The sequence below is a fragment of the Tursiops truncatus genome, chromosome 10 (assembly GCF_011762595.2).
Source record: "Tursiops truncatus isolate mTurTru1 chromosome 10, mTurTru1.mat.Y, whole genome shotgun sequence".
NCBI lineage: Eukaryota > Metazoa > Chordata > Mammalia > Artiodactyla > Delphinidae > Tursiops > Tursiops truncatus.
In genome coordinates, this window is record NC_047043.1 from 29,718,935 (window position 1) to 29,736,751 (window position 17,817).

The following is a 17,817-nucleotide window of genomic DNA, read 5'->3' on the forward strand; positions in this document are numbered from 1 at the left end:
TATTTGGTACTTAAGTTGCCCTTCATGTGTGCCGAGTACTTTATGATCATTCCTTAGGAGTTACTCCCAGATATTCTGAAGTTGTCTTCATGTCTATTTCCACTAAAAGGATGAAGAAATTGAACTGGAGAGAAGTGTAGCGATTTGCTCAGTGTCACTAAGATGGCATTAAGGTCTCAGAAGAGGACTTTCCAGGTCCTCCGATACCCTCAACCACAGCTGAACCCACATCTTCAACACAAACTACCAATACAGATGAAATCCCCGTTAAACTGCTCTAAAATAGCCCTCATGGTACAAAAAAAATTGTAACTTGTTTTTGTAGAATAGAGTGAATGGCAAGGAGGTGAAACAGAAACCAAAGCTCTAGAATTAGTAACCCAGACTTCACAATCAGCCTTTTTTTTAAACACATCTATATTTCTCCTCACTTCCGGTATAATAGTGTTTCAGCACCTTCATAATCTCTCTGAAGGGCCCATATTTTTCTACGAATAATTTCCAGGACCAACCCTAAGGAGGCATAGAGCCCAGGTTAAATCACCCTGAGTTTTGCCCAGCAAAATACATACTGGCATTTTCACCCAAGTTGTAGCTCGTGAAAATTAGTGTCAAGAAGGTAAAGAATGAGAAGATGCACATCACACAGGGTGCATATACAGTCCGAGGACCCATGAAAAGGTGGAAAGTACCAGCTTGCTTGAGAGTCAGCTGGCCTCTTCCCACCAGCCACTTCCTGCATAACTCCAAGGAGGCGTGCACAGAGCCAACGCTGGAGTCACCCCATCTACTTTGCTTACAGACAGTACTACCCAAGACCATGGCCCTGGTTCTCCTGAACCATGCTCCTCTAGTCCACACATCTGTTTTCTCCCCCTGCTTCATCCAGTGACTCATGGACCTTCTTTCGCTAAATGAAGCATCTTTTGGCTCTGAGTCCTGTACTCTCACTAAAATGACAGAAGACGTGCGGACACAACATCTAAGAAGTGCCGCTCTGGTTGTTCAATGAGCAGCAGCCAGATGACCTCAGAGAGTCAAGTGCAGTGATGGAGTTCTTTACCATAAATTTGGATAGAAAGTTCCAGAGCACCACGGGCCCTGCCGAAGGCAAAACAGTGAAGTTGGGGGTTGAATTTCCTCTCCCTAAATGTCCCTTCCATTGACTCTGTCTGTGGGAACATTCCCTCCCACCACCTCTCCACCCACTGGCTCTGGACTTTTCAGAGCCCCTATTTCCCTTCATCCATCGTTCATGAAAGTATACCTGTCCTGGATTCCATTCCCTTAACTACTACTCCACTAACCTGATCATAATGGCCTGAAAGTCTCAGCCCAGAGAATGGCTAGGAGTGTGGCTCCCAGACTCCCTGTAGGGTGCCTCTCACACCATGTCACGCTGGCAGCCAGCAGCCACAACTGCTAACGTTTTCAGGAAAAAAAAAACGGAGTTTACGACAAACAGGTTCTCGCTGAAGGAGCTACCAAAGGACCTACATCAAGAAAACTGAATCCAGAAGGAAGAACTGAGGTGCAAGAAGGAATGGTGAGCGAATAAATCGATAAACATACAGGTAAATATGAAATAAACAATTTAAATACTGATGATGACTAATTCGGGGAGCATAAAACAGATAAAAATATCAGACGGGGGGCTTCCCTGGTGGCACAGTGGTTGGAAGTCTGCCTGCCAATGCAGGGGACGCGGGTTTGTGCCCCAGTCCGGGAAGATCCCACATGCCGCGGAGCAGCTGGGCCCGTGAGCCATGGCCGCTGAGCCTGCGCGTCCGGAGCCTGTGCTACGCAACGGGAGACGCCACAACAGTGAGAGGCCCGCGTACCGCAAAAAAAAAAAAAAAAAAAAAAAAATCAGACAGGGACTTCCCTGGTGGTCCAGTGGCTAAGACTCCACGCTTCCACTGCAGGGGGCACAGGTTTAATCTTTGGTTGGAGAACTAGGATCCCGCATGCCACGCCGCGTGGCCACAGGGAAAAAGAATCAGACAGCGACATTAGGAGAGACAGAGTCAAACTTACAGTTACCAAAGGGGAAAGGGGGGGATAAATTAGGAGTTTGGGATTAACTAATACACACCACTATATATAAAATAGATTACACAACAAGGACCCACTGTATAGCACAGGGAACTATACTCAATATCTTGCAGTAACCTGTAATGGAAAAGAATCTGAAAAAGAATATATATATATACATAACTGAATCACTTTGCTGTACACCAGAAACACTGTAAATCAACTATACTTCAATTAAAAAGGGAGAAAAATAAAACAAGATCTCTCTGACTCCAAAAAAAAAAGAGAGAGAGAGAGAGTGACTGCAGTTAAAAGTATGCTAAGGTTCTTCTATTATCCAAGAGGTAGACAGAGATTGTGGTGAGTTTCATTAAGACAGATATACACTTTAGAATAGTAATGATAATTACTAAAAGAAAAGAAAGAAATTGAATGATAATTTGCAAACCAGGAGAGGAAAAAAGCCGGCACATATCTAGAACAAAACTAGATGAGAAATACTCTTATTAAAGGGAAATGTTTGCAAAAGGGGGAAATATGGAAATATAAAAACCCAAACTCACAGCTTGAAATTATAAAATCCTGCACTCTTAGTAATACACCAGACCTGAAAAGCATCAGGAATCCACACTGCAACAGCTGACCTGCAGCAAAATTGCAACACTTGAACTTGGCAATGACTGCCTTCAAGGCTGGCCAAGGCCCTGCCTGCCCACCTGACTCTCTGTTTACTTCTAGTACACAGGACTTGGCTGATAACTCTCCCTTTATCTCCCCAAGACCGCTGCCAATAAAGGATTCAAGATGACTTGTTTTCTATCTTAATACAAATTTAAGTCTGAGTTACCTTTCTCAGAGGTGTCTGGATATAAGCCGTAATCCTGAATCTTAATGAAGTCCTTCTGTCTGCTAGCAAAGAGTCTCACTGCCAGTGCACAGCAGCAGAGAAATTTGGAGGGGAACGGGGAGCCCTTCCTTTGCTACGTAAGTACCACATCCCAAATACAGTCTCCTGCATATGACCTTGAATTAATATTTTCAATTTACGTGCTTTTTTATGCACTCCCTTAATTTCCAAGAGTTTCTCGAAAAACGTGAGCAATTATTTTCCATGCCTGCCTAAATAAAAACTGCTGAGATTTTATGTGAAGACCAAAGATAGGCTTTAGCTGACACCATAAAGTCGGGCTATAACATGCGAGGTAGGGACAAGTATGAATATGAAGAGCAACATAACATATCTTTTTTCTCTGTTATTTTTAAGTATTTCCCATTCTCCTCTGGTCCATCCCTTCCTGAAGCAAATGCTAGAGTACAAACAAAATAGAAGTAAGGTAGTTCTGTGATCTATTGGGAATTCTCTCTCTTGGGAAGGAAAATTCATCTTTTATAAAATAAACAAAGCCAAAAAATTTTGTCCTCTCTCTCAAGTCCCTAACACTGTTTTAAGAATGAATGATTTCTGACTTACAGTGAGATATAAACCGGTGACACACTTGGAACCAGTCTGTGTGTGTTTTGAGAGCATATATCGCTTGAAAACCTGCCATGCTATATTTAGTTACAAGTAAATATATCAACTGGAACTGTGTCTGTGGACAAGGTGTTCTTACTGGGAAAGCCACACTCCTTGTGAACACATGTCCGATACACTGAGAAAGCACTTTTGGAACTGGGAAGCCAGGGGAGAGTGCAAAGGAGGGACACGAGCATGTTTTAACGGCTGCGACAATTTGCCATGAAAGGATGTGAAGGCCCGGCTCCTTGCTGCAGCATGCCATGTGCTGCTGAATTCAATTACTGCCATGCCGTCTGCGAGCAAAGGAATGTGTAAACAGGCCATATAGCCTTGCATCAGTTCCACAGAATGTTGCACAACCCAAAATGCCTCTCGATGTGTCATTTCCTTCTTGGCCATCTTCCCAGCCCCTGACAGTCAGTCAACAGAAAAAAATAGTACTGAAAGAGATTTAAAAAGGCTCTTCTCAAGAATACATTCCACCAACCACCAGACTTAACCTCCACCAGCGCTTCTGACTCTCCCTCACCACCCTCCTTAAGGAAAGGGGGAAAGGGAACAGTTTTTTAAAACTGTGATTATTCTCTTAAGTCAAAGATGTTCAACAAGACTTCCCTGGTGGCGCAGTGGTTAAGAATCCACCTGCCAATGCAGGGGACATGGGTTCGAGCCCTGGTCCAGGAAGATTCCCACAGGCCGCGGAGCAACTAAGCCCGTGCACTACAACTACTGAGCCTGTGCTCTAGAGCCCACGAGCCACAACTGCTGAACCCGCATGCCACAACTACTGAAGCCCGTGCACCTAGAGCCCATGCTCCACAACAAGAGAAGCCACTGCAGCGAGAAGCCCACGCAGCCCAGGGAAGAGTGGCCCCGGCTCAATGCAACCAGAGAAAGCCCGCATGCAGCAACAAAGATCCAACACAGCCAAAAATAAATAAATAAATAAATAAATTTATTTTTAAAAAAATGTTCAACGATGTTTTGTATACTAGTGACTAAAGGATGAATATTTATGACCATGAAACTGCTGCTTGTGTTTGCTGACTTGTAAATATCAAACATGACATGTACCCATCATGTCCATTCCTTGGGCACTTCAGAGACAGGGAAGAACCACTGGAAGTCTGCAAGTCAAGAAGTGAAGGGCTTTTTTGCAGCAACATGGATGAACTTGGAGGGCATTATGCAAAATGAAATAAGTCAGACAGAGAAAGACAAATACTGTATGATATCACTTATATGTGGAATCTAAAAAATACAACAAACTAGTGAATAAAACAAAAAAGAAGCCGACTCACAGATATACAAGACAAACTAATGGTTACCAGTGGGAAAAGGGAAGAGGGGAGGGACAATATAGGGGTAGGGGAAAAAGAAAAGGGTTATTATGGGATTATATGAAATCATGTGTGTGAAACTTTTGAAAACTGTAAAGCACTATAGAATTTAAAGAATCTTTCATTAAAAAAAAAAATTGGGGCTTCCCTGGTGGCGCAGTGGTTGAGAGTCCGCCTGCCGATGCAGGGGACACGGGTTCGTGCCCCGGTCCGGGAGGATCCCACATGCCGCGGAGCGGCTGGGCCCGTGAGCCATGGCCGCTGAGCCTGCGCGTCCGGAGCCTGTGCTCCGCAACAGGAGAGGCCCGCGTACCGGAAAAAAAAAAAAAATTGTTTCCCCGTTAAAAAAGAGTTAAAGGCTTTTCTACTAATACTTTCCACCAAAGACTAAAATTCAGGTCTGTGGCCTCAGGAATATGTTACGAGGCTTAGCAATAGCAAGGGTATCTCAAATTGTCTCCACAGACAGCAAGGATGTGAACGCAAGAACTGTGTCCAGATGTATCAAATAGCTTTAAAACAATTCGGCTGTCCCTCCATCCAACACACTTTACATGCCCCCCATTTTCTTTCACAGGTGACCAAGCTTTATATCAGCATCCACCATGGATAAATAAGGACAGGTCATGGGCCAGCCATCATCAAAAGCCTATTCCTTCACCCAACTAGGATGAAGAGTAGCGGAGGATAAAAGCCGGCTGCCGCTGACACCATCTGCAATCAGGCAGAGAAAATGCCAGGCTCGCCATTCTCGCCACCCTTCACGGGACTGGAGGTGATCCAGTCTCAGAACTGGGTGGAACAGCACAGGAGAAAAATGAGACGATTCTGTGCCCAGACCACTCTGTTTTGATTACATCTGTTACCTTCAGTTTATAAGGTAAAATGTCTGCAACTGGAAGTGCCCAAGAAGATGGAAAAATAAAATGTTCTCTAAAGAATTAAAAATGTGCTGATGAACTGGACACAGGTGAGAAGGAACAAGCAGGGAAAAGAAAACAGTTTGGCTGCAGGACACAAGCCTGACAAGCTGGGTGAAGCAGGGTGCTGACGCAGCTCTAGAAACACACATATACCCTGCACGTCCAGAGAAGCTCTCACTCACCTAAGCGCCAGCCCTACTGAAATCACAAGCGGAGCCAAGCAGAGCACTGCTGCAGCCATTCGCTCCAAGCCTACAGGAAGGGAGCCGGATGTTGGGAAAGAAAAGGTGGGGCTTCCCCCTTCGCCCACCAGGTCAGGACAGGTAGCTGGCCAGCAGTGACCGGGAGTGCCCCAGCAGTAAGGACACAGGTGATGGCTCTGGCCTCTCCCTGAGAGAAACTATTAACTATGATTTACTTCCCTGGGGCACAACACACAAAAGCTATTAGAAACCCATCCATGTGTGTTAGGTATCAGGTTTGCAGGTGTGCTGGCAAGTGAGACTTTTCAGTGCTGGGTGATGTGGAATACAAAGCCTCCAGGCTTGCTTATTGGAAGAGTCATAAGACACTCTGGCTACAGACTTGCCATGTTGCCAAGCAAGGCTAATAACCTCTTTATGTTCAAAGATCTAATGTTCTTCTCAAATAAGAGTATTGATCTGGCTTGGCTTGCTACTGACCTGTTAATACCAAGCACCACAAGGTAACACCCACCCTTAATTCATCTGGTAATTACCAAACTGGTCCAATTCAGAGTGAAGCTACTATCACTGAAACTTGGAGTCACCTTGTAGAACTTTAAATGTCTCCCAGATTAAAAAGTCAAGAGATCGGGCTTCCCCGATGGCGCAGTGGTTGAGAGTCCGCCTGCCGATGCAGGGGACACGGGTTCGTGCCCTGGTCCGGGAGGATCCCACGTGCCGCACAGCGGCTGGGCCTGTGAGCCATGGCCACTGAGCCTGCGCATCCGGAGCCTGTGCTCCGCAGCGGGAGAGGCCACAGCGGTGGGAGGCCCGTGTGCCACAAAAGACAAAAGAAACAAACAAACAAAAAAAAACCCCCAAAAAGTCAAGAGATCTTTTCAGGAGATGGTACCTCAAAAAGTTATTTCTCCTGTTGCAACCATGACATTTCCCATCTAAGCACTGATGGAAGTTGGTGATATTGGTGGTCCAGTGAACCACTGCCCCCATCATTAATATCCTTGTGGGGTTACCCACCCCACCTTGAGGCTAGGCTGCACCTGTATGTTGCTTTAACCAACAGAATGTGGAGGAAGTAACTCCATAGTAGTTCTGAGCCTTAAGAAGCCTTACAAAGACCTGAAAGCTCACACTTTTGCACCTGAGGGAGACCTGAGCTGCCATATAGGAAGTCAGACTCTGCTAGAGAAGCCGCATGGAGAGGGCGAGGCTCTGGGACTACAGGAGAGAGAGAAAGGCCCAGCTGTCCCCTTATTCCGCCAGGCCCAACCTTCCAGCCATCCCACCAAGGCACCAGACATAGCAATGAGGCCATCATGCACGTTCCAGCACTAGCCACCATGTTACTGCAGACACAAGAAAGACGCCAAACAAGACCACAGGAAACCCATCCAGATGAACCCCAGTCAACCCATAGAGTCGTGAGAAATAATAAACTGGTTGCTGTTTTAAGCCATTATGGGGACTTCCCTGGCGGTCCAATGGTTAGGACTCCGTGCTTTCATTGCCGAGGGCCCAGGTTCGATCCCTGGTCGGGGAACTAAGACCCCACAGGCGGCACGGTGCAGACAAAAAAAAAAAAGTAAGAACCATTATGTTTGGGGATGGTTTGTTATTTAGCAATAGATAACTGACAAAGCAGCAAGAGAATGAAAAGGCTTCTGACGGTGTAAGGTGATTTACTTTTTCCATCCTCTGCACAGCCAATAATACCCTTCCCATCAGTCCTCTTCCCTAACTCAGAACCACTGCAATAGAACATGACACTGCTGAGCAAGACTTCACCTTCCTGGAGACATTCTTTCAATCAGACTGCAGCTGGAACCAAGTGCATACAAGGAACAAAGGATCCTAATAGAAACTGATGCTTAAAAGAGGTATCCAAACGCATTACTGTTGCCGCTGCGCTCCACTGACTTCTGCTGGCGAACATACGGCAGTACCTCTTCAGAGCTAACTTGCCAACAGGAGGTCAAAACGCCTTGCCTAAACACAAGACTTACAAATTTGGGATCTTAAGTATGATGTCATGTCTTAAAATGATAAGCTGGCAAAGAAAATCAATGGCATTTTGTAAAGATGTGCACCTTCTCATGTTTACGCTACTTAAGATGAAGGTTCTAATAAGTCATCGGCTATGTTCCTTTAAAGGGAAGTTTTATAACTGAGATGAATCACAACTGCAAAAGATCAAAGTTAAAAAACATCAATGATGCCATGGGGTACTTTTTAATCTTGTAATGAGTGATGATCATGTGCTCTTATGAAGTTAGTCCAACTGCCAACGCCAGATGTGTATATTAAGAAAAGGAGTTGTTTGTGATGTGACAGCACCAGTTCAGCTGCCAGAGACAGAAAACACAGAAGGATGAAACCTTTCTGATTTTTGAGTGAAAAGCAAGTCTTGGCAGATGTGCTGATAAGCAGGGCCTCCGAGGAGGGGTACTAGTGCCAGAGCATCCTCTCTTGGACTTCGCTGCAAATAAATTGTTTATCATCAGTTCTGTACAGCTGTCCTCAGGCAGCACGAATACCTGCTCAAGCACAATTTATGGCACTTATTAGTGTTATTTACTGATGAGCAGAAATTAGTAAAGCCATCCGCAAGAAAAAAAAATGTTCCCCTAGAGAACAGAATCTAGATGGTATCTATTTCCTGGAAGCGTACGCTAAGCAAAACTACAGCAAACTTCTGACACTGAAATTGATGTAATAACAGCTCATGCTTAATTAGCACTTACTACACGATAGTCACTGGGCTGTGCATTTTACATACATGACATCACTGAACATCTCTGCAGCAACTGACGAGAAAGATACTATTATTCTTCTTCTCACTAACTATTATGATTATTCTCACTTTAACAGAGGAAACTGAAGCAAAGAGAACTTAGGTAACTTGCCTACCACCACACAACTGGTAAACAGCGAAGCTGGGCTTTCAGTCCAGACAGCCTGACACAAGAGCCCACACCCTTAATCACTATGTTATTGCTGAGTAAAGACCCAACCACTTAACGCACAACTTGTCCTTGTTCAAACAGCTCATCTACCAGAAGTAGCCTGTTCAATATATACTATGGTCTTCCAAAGAAGGACTGAAATTCCATTAACAGAAATCAAGAGCACGAAACACTCGACCCCTTCAAATCACTGCAGCAATACACAGGTGTACATTCTTTCGATGACAACCACTACTTAAAGAATTAAAATTTTGTGGGAGAAGATGCTAAAACAATTGCATTCATTGTCTTTTTTTCTCCCCTGAGGAAAGCCTTTTTCTGAAGTCCTTCTCTGTTAACGGTCGAAAAAATAAGCCACTTTGAAGTCTAGAGCAGTGATTGGCAAACCACAACTTGTGTGTCAAATCTCACCCACCACCTGTTTTTGTAAGTAAAGTTTTATTGAAACACAGCCATAACCATCTATGTATTGGTGAAGGCTGCTTTTTTTTTTTTTTTTTTTTCTGCGGTACGTGGGCCTTTCACTGTTGTGGCCTCTCCCGTTGCAGAGCACAGGCCCCGGATGCACAGGCTCAGCGGCCACGGCTCACGGGTCCAGCCGCTCCGCGGCATGTGGGATCTTCCCGGACCGGGGCACGAACCCGTGTCCCCTGCATCGGCAGGCGGACTCTCAACCACTGCGCCACCAGGGAAGCCCGAAGGCTGCTTTTGAGTTACACTGGCAGAGCTGAATACCTGTGACAGAGATCGTATGGCCCAAAGGGTTGAAATCATTTACTATCTGGCACTTTACAGAAAAAGTTTGCCAACCCATGTTCTAGAGGATTCTCCATTTACCATCACATACACGAAAACCAGTCAAAATCCTATCATACTCACAGTTGAAGGAAGTTGAAAATCCTGGGCATTTTCCACACCTGGGAGTCTCAAAATTAAAGAACAATATTGAGATGAGAGCTATACTTACAAACATTCAGTGCCCAGATGGCCAAGAGCAGGGCAGAAGGAAATAATCCAGTACAGAGAACCCAGGTTGTAGGATTAAAATGTTACTGATGCCAGACCCTTCGTTACATCCAGACACTGAGTTTGACCAGTCACCTTGTGACGTCAGACAAATGACATCACATTTCCACAGATATTTCTGGATCATGAGCAATGTTACTCAGGCTGACCTAGGGTGGTGGTCTGCCACTCGACCTCTGTATCTGCTTCCCCCTCCTACCCTCAGCAGCACCCAGGTCACACAAGTACCAGCCGCCCCCTCCACCCGTGACCCTCATTGCTTTCAGAGCACTTCTCTGCCTTCACAGGGCAGTGAACCTAGCAACTATTAATTCTTCCAACAACCTCTTGGGAATGAGGTAATACTACCCTCGCTTGAAAGAGAAGTGACTTTCCCAGAGCTATTGTTCCTCCCTTTTGTCACCACTTTCAGAATGAGGCAGCACCCACCTTTCCCCGCTTCCTCTCCCAACCATCAACTCTGAGCACCAACCCGTGAACATCTGGACACACACACGCACACAAACATATACACACACACAATGATGGTTTTTCCAAGAACTGAGAAAAGCAGCTGAGATCAGCAGGAAACATCTTTACAAGACAAGTATTAGTCGTGTTAAATGTTAAAAGACTACCACCCTGCTTTATGCATTACTAAGAGGGATGTCCCTGCCTTTCCAGGAACGCAGGGGCTAATTAGATTAAATGCTAGAAGATGTCTTCCATCCTAAGGCATCGTCCCAGATGGATGGCAGTCCAGAAAAGTCAGACAAAACCCCAAACCAGGCCAGACGGCCCTGCGCTGATCGATTCACCTGCACTGCATTGACCACTAGCCCTGACAACCAGAGACTTGGGGCGACCAGAGACGTGTGTGCGGCCACAGCCTAACGGGACATTCTCAAACTGAGCAGACAGGTCCAGCACTCCCAACGTTGGAAAATCTAGAAGAACGCCGTACACATGAAAGGCGGAGAAAAGAAAAACCTCAAAGACTGGTTTTTGAGGCAGGAAACCTCCCTAGTTCAGGCAAGCAGTCAGCCTTCGTGAGATGAAACAGCGGCCAGAGGAGCGGAAGGCAACACGTGTTCCCGCCGCTCAAGGACAGGCTGCCAGGGGTAGAGGCAAAACTTCACCAGCCCTTTGCTCTCGGTTTTAGGGGAAGAAGAGCTATGCCACTCTCACTGCCCAGGTAGGTGTATTGTTATATAACAAATATTTCTGCCAGCGGTCCCTCCACCACAAACCAAATTAAACTCTCCAAACACAATGGCTAGGCCTCCAATGAATTCACTCATCAAAGGCAGAGTTCTGTATGATGTTTCCACTGGCATAGAATTTTTAATGTTGTATATATCAAATAGTCTTTAATCCTTAAATATATTTAAATACTGCTCTGGTGAGTATGTTCAAATTAGTTATGGGGGCGGGGCAGGGAAGGCAAACCTGTTTTAATTTAGGTTCAGGAGGAAAATGATATTAGCCCAAATGGATCGTGTGCACTGCCTTAAAATGATGCTGGTTCAACCTTCTAGATGTCTCAGGAGACAAATAAATCAAGGTGGATTTAAACCTGGCCTGACTCTGTTAAAGAAACTACCTGTGGCAATTACTAGAACAAGACCAAACAACAGTGTTGTAACAATCAAGCAAGTTATCCTTTGCAAATAAATTCTTTGTAATTAAGCGGTGTGCTCTTTATAAAGGGAACTGAGTGTAAAAAGTTAAAACACATTCTTAGACCATGGGAAACACACGCAAATGCTTTTTGACTAAGCTCAGGATTTTTCAATGTATTGTTTTCTTCCTCAGCTCTCGTGGATCTGTTCTGCCTTGTCTATTGTGCCCAGTGGATGAACAGAATTTTTAGTAAAAAATTACAGCGACGGAAAGTCACAGTTATGTAGGGCTTAGCAATTTTGCGGCAAAGGTGAAAAGTGTAATTTGATTTTCTACTAACTGTGAAGTTCTCCTAATTGTCCCTCATAAAAAGATATGCAGATAGCAAACTTGGCAAAGAAACTATGTGAAAGTAGCACTAACTTATTTGGGATAAATTCCTCACAGGGTCTCTGTAAACTCTATTCCCATTTCCAGTAGGAAGGCAAGCACTTACTTCTGGGTTCCCGGGGTCCATCCACTGTAACTTTAATAGCTCTGTGGTAGGTGGCGACTTGAGGAGGATTTGTGAAGACAGTTATGGTCAAGGTGAAACTCTTGCCTGCAGATAGAAAAGGGGAAAATCAACAGTGAATATAAAAAGACAGTACTGATGACAAAAATAGCAGTACAGATGTCCAAACTGCATTTAAGCATCGCTGAAGAGGGAACAAAACAACAAGGGTCAGGACTCCTTATTCTAATGAGAAACCCTCTGATGGCCACCTCAGGGAGTTGCCAGGCTCACTGAGTGCTAAGATCATCATCTTCACGGCAGTCCTGTGCAAGGAGGCTCCAATTCCAAACAGCGGTTCAGTAGCGAGAGCCGTAATGAAAACAAAAACTGGACCTCTTGAAGAGGGTTCTCTTTCCCTTCAGTTTTCTCCAACATCAGGAACACATCCAAGCAGAAAATTTTAGAAGTCTTTATTTAGGATTAGGTCATGACCCCGTGAGAGAACAATAGTAAATCACTGTTGATTATGCTATTGACTTCACATGGCTTTAGCATTTCATTTGCTTAACTGCACTACAGTGAGAAGATGAAAGAGGAAGGTTCTTATGGGAATCATTTTAACAGGAGCCAGTGTCTCCCGTCCTGGCCTTAATGTGCCTGTGGTATGATGATTTCATCATTACTGGAACAAAGTTTTTTTCCTCCCTGCCCACCCCTTCCTTAACATACATCCTCACTCAGCAGCAATCTTGAAATGACTCCCTGACAGTGACTTATTTTTGGCTGAATATACATGACACCTCCCAATGTAAATATGAATACTTGCTTTTAGAGGAGGGTGTACTTCATCGAAATATTACATCTGATGTTTCAAATTAATGAACTAAAGGTGATGAACAGAGGTTGGGGGGAAGACGGCGCGGGGTGGGGGGGGGGGGGTGATGGGGGGGGAGTTTAGGAGCAGATTTGGATGTTTGCTTTCTCCAGAAGAAGATACCAGACTCTGTTACCCAGACTCACTGACAGTTGTAATCAGTTAGATTTGCAACGGTTAGTCATGTCAGATAGTCAAAACTGCAAACTGTTACAAGACAGGAAGAGGTGGGCGTGAAGCAGTGACTCAATAAAACATTCAGCAATCTCAGGCCAGAGCATTCATTTAGCCTGCTCCTGGGACAGATCTTTAAAAAGCTCATTTCGTTTTGCTTTGTTTTTTGGTCAGAGACTGTTTTTCCCTTTACTGAAAGCAGAGGCTATGAAATCAAAACACAAATCTTAAACAATATGTAGCAATGCAAAGTTTAATGCAATCTTTTCAAAGCTTAATATGGAACAGGTTATATACAAGGCTTAATGTGGAACAGGTCTTTGGCTGTCAAGTCTAGTGAATGGGTTTTCTTTTCAACCCAGACCACGTAAGTTCCTAAAAAATGTTTAAGACACATATCATTTGTTACTCTGTATATATAGCTTTAAGTCTCTTTGGCTATACTTTGGCCGAGAAAAAAAAAAAATAGGAAAGAGAGAGATGCAGGGGGAGGGGGTACAGGGAAAATGAATATTGATTAGAAACCTATTAAGTGCCAGTCGCTTCATAGACATTATCTCATTTAATACTACCCAGTAAGGTTTATCACCCCCACTTCACAAATGAGGAAACCGAAGCCCAGAGAGAGTATTGGTAATTTAACCACACAACTAATAAGTGGAAAAAAATCAGAACCTGAACCCAGGTCTTCCAGACCCTAAAATTAATGCTCTTCCTTTTAACTTTGTCAGAGAACATTTTTAGAAATTAATAGGTAATTTATTGTGACATGTGTCCCAAATAGCTCTATCAGACCAAGAAGCAAATATAAATCCACTAATGCAGTATGTCAGCCAGAATGATGAAATCATCTATTCTTAAAGTGTCACTGATACATCGTATTTCATTATTATATATTGAATGTTACATGGATTTAAGTAATTTAATTGTCTGGTTGGGGAACAGAGGATTTATTATAAACATTAAGACTAACCAGAAGAATAAGGCAGCCAGGAGTCTAAACTAGTCACAGAAAACTGAAAGTCTACAGAAATGGAGATTAGAACGTTGAATAGGAGGCCACTGGATTCAGATCAGGACCTTAAAACAATGGGAAGTTCTGGAGGAGTGAATGGGCTGAACCCCTAGATTGAAAGTTAATTTGCATTAAACCGTAAAAAGATCCCTTCTGGGTTGGATCAACCGTCTGTGAGTCAGGATCGCATTTCTAACAGTGGCTTTGAGGGCAGTGCTTGGAAGACACTTGTCATCTGTGGCACAAATCTTCATAAATCAAGGATGTACGCATCTCAACCTGCTAGAGACACTGCCCATGAGTTTATATAAACCGGTTCTAACAGCATTGCTGTTTGAGACTTTTACAACGCACTTAGGATATTAAAAGGCATCGATGCTTCTCCCAAATTCAGAGGAACACCTTAGGTAGGAACAAAAGCCAAATATAAAATTCACCCTCCAAGATAAAGCATCTAAATGTTCAAAACAGAACCAGTTTTCTATAAAGACCTCTTTTAAAAAGAGGTGGGTTTGGGGGAAAGGAAACAAGTATTTGAGTCCGACGGCAGTCTCCTAAAATCCAATCCTAAGGATCAAGATGTACTTTAACAACTAAAACAAAAACCAAGGAGGTTCCTTCCACTTCTCATTGCCCCTTCAGAAGGAACACGAACGTAACGTTCAAGAAACTTCCACCCAACTAGGTAATTTGTTCTTCCCCCTATAAACAGTGATACATTTCGTAAGTCAAATGTTTATATGTATATTCATGACTTCCTTAAATTAAAAAAAAAATTCCAAATCCCATTGTTTATTACTTTCCATAATAAGCGATAAAAATGCAGGCTCTTAAGGAGCTAGCGCTCATTAGACAACTAATTGTAGCATCCTTGGCTTCATCTAGGAACTAGTTCTGCAGTGTGTCCTCAAGTCATATATTTTCTGAGATACACATAGGAACTGTCATTGAAAGACAATTCCAACCTAGCCCAAGGGGCTGTCAGAAATTGTCGGGAAAGTTAAGATTATAAGCAGGGATTGTATCCTAAATTGACAAGTACTATGCTCTGTACACTGCAGGTGCTTAGAAGTGCTTGTAAATTAAAAGCAACATGCTTGATGTCAAAAGCGAGGAAACACACCAAGAAAACGTAAGGACCAAAGTCACTTTAAATACTTCTGTTTAAAATATAAAGGAGAAAAAAGGAAAAGACAATTTAAAAATATAAGCCACTCCTCACTTAATGCAAGTTTCACCGATGCTCTACTTTTATTCCAAAGTACTTCATAAAAGTTGTGGTCACTGGATAACCCATAATGCCAGAGTAAATAGTGATGTGACTCCCTTATAAATCAAAAACTGCTTTGCAATTTCTGAGAGTTTATATTTCTACCAGTGAAAAAAATTGTACCATTTGAGGAACTTGGTGTTTTTTTATTTTTTAATGCTACTGAAATAGAAAATTTAAATAGCTGGGGAAAAAATACAATGGTAGCAGCACGTTGACCCACACTTAAAAACCTGAGAGAAATGTAGAAGTGTGAAAATCAAAGAGGAAGCTGGAAAAAGTCTGTTAGAAAGCAGGTCAGGTACACGGGCAGGTTAAAGGGTTTCCTGCCACTGAAGAACTGACCCATTTTTTTTTCAAAGAGTGGTATCTCTTGTCAGTATTCTCTGTCCTTTTTTCCTCTTCATTTCAGCTTGATATTACTGTTTCCTTTCATATAATGTTAATGTCATGATATAAAAATCTATTATTAGTGATAAATCAATTTTTCTTTCTCTCTCCACCCGCTCCCCCCACCCCCAATCTAAGTCTCGAAGACAAGTCTGGACCAATTTCTCCATCCTGCCTCTGGCAGCAAACTGTAGCATTTCAGATCCTCCACCAAGTCCCGGCTGCTTCAAAGGAAAAATCCTACTTTCTTCAGTTAAGATCATAAGAAATATAGGGGGAGGGGGTCAGCTCTGTTTGGACATAATTACACTTCATCAAAAGAAGCTTTCTTCATCTTCCATGCGTGAAAAGTCTGCAAGCAGTTAAGTCTGTCTTTTTTTTTTAAATATAAAAATTGCTATTTGGGAAACCAGCCAAAACTCAGAAAGCCAATATAGTAAAACAGTGCACACCCTTTGTTTCTCTTTGAAGTTTCTTAAATAAATATGTTGAGGGTTTACAAAGTACACTATCACTTTGCCATAGTTTCTACTCAAATTGATCAGAGAAAAGTTATAGAGCATCTATATAATACAAAAGCAAGATAAATGAAAACACTAGTTTTTATCTGTAAAATGAAGTATAGCGCCCAGTCTTTTAAATACTAAAATGCATTACTCTAGTTCAAAACAAAGTAATATTACATAAGGAGAAAGATGCAACTCAGAGCATACAGGTACATCATCGTGTTCAAATTTTTCTTGATTCTTACTAGAAAAAAGAAATTTTAATTGTACTGTGGACCTGCACCAGTAACTGAGAAAAAAAAATGAATACACACACATACACACTTCACACCTCATCAGTCAACAGTGAGACAGAATGCGTCTTTTTTTTTCTTTTAATGAAAGTGAACTAAACCTGATGCTGAGATAACCCCTTGAGTTTTGATTCTACCAGAGGTTCTGAGCCTCATTTTATTTCAAACCTTTCAGTAACAGTATCTCATTAGCATGCATCATTTTTTTTTTAAGTTAAAAAGTACAACTTCTTGGCCCTGTTCCTAGAAAGTACACTAAAACTACTCATCGGAAACAGCCTTGCCTGAACTTCCCTTATCAAGTTTTTACAATGGTAATAGTTTGACATCTGATCCAAACTAAAGGCCAATTATTGGACATGGTTTAAAAATTGATGCTTCTTATTTCCTAATTCAAACCTGGGTTGAAGTCACCCCATAGGTCTTTATAATTTATTTCACCCCAGTCCTAAAGTGGTCTATTTTCTCTCTTCTCATCGAAATACTTAACATGGAAATATTAGATTCAATCAATAAATAAAGGAACATAATGCTTCTAATGAATGACGATTAAAAGTCTCTCTATAGAATAAGTAAATAAAAGCCAAATATTGGTTTTCTCTGAGACTTTAAGAACATTAACCGCATTTATAAAACAGCTATAAAAACCCTAAAAGGGATTATTTTCTGTTTTATGATCTTTTGATGGATTCCTAATAGTTGAATGGGGGTGTGGATGGTGGAAACTCTTAAATAATGTACGAATATTTAGAGTCCTGATCTTTCATCTACACAGTCATACTAACATAAGTAACACCTTATTCACTTATTCGAATGAAAAGCCTTCTGTAAAAAACCATGATTTTTAAATAGGTTCTTATAGAAGTAAATTAAATCCTACAGAGGAAACATATGTGATAAGTGAAGAACATTATGCTTGCTGTCCTTGCTACAACTTCGAGCAAAACTGATATTATCAGGAAATTGATCCAATGCATTCCCTTTTCTTTGCCCTTTGCCACTGAATGTACTGTTACTTGGCTCCTGTAACTCAGAACTTGAACCTCCAACTGTTCCTCCCTCCACCTTATATGCTCACACCCAGTGAAATTAGGAACTGGTTCTTCTGAAAACACTGTTTGAATTTTCAATATCATAAAACAAATGAAAAAGGCCTGAGTACTCACTAAAACACTCAACCTCATCT

At 42.5% G+C, this 17,817-nt stretch overlaps 1 protein-coding gene across 6 annotated transcripts in view; it reads right to left on the minus strand.

Moving 5' to 3' along the window:
• Positions 1-17,817, minus strand: part of RUNX2 (RUNX family transcription factor 2) — a 314,495-nt gene that overhangs the window by 200,298 nt on the left and 96,380 nt on the right. For all 6 annotated transcript variants that reach the window (XM_033864134.2, XM_073810667.1, XM_033864132.2 and 3 more), the window contains one exon: positions 12,110-12,214. In XM_033864134.2, the coding sequence (XP_033720025.2) occupies positions 12,110-12,214 (105 nt within the window). The remainder of the gene's footprint in view (positions 1-12,109; positions 12,215-17,817) is intronic.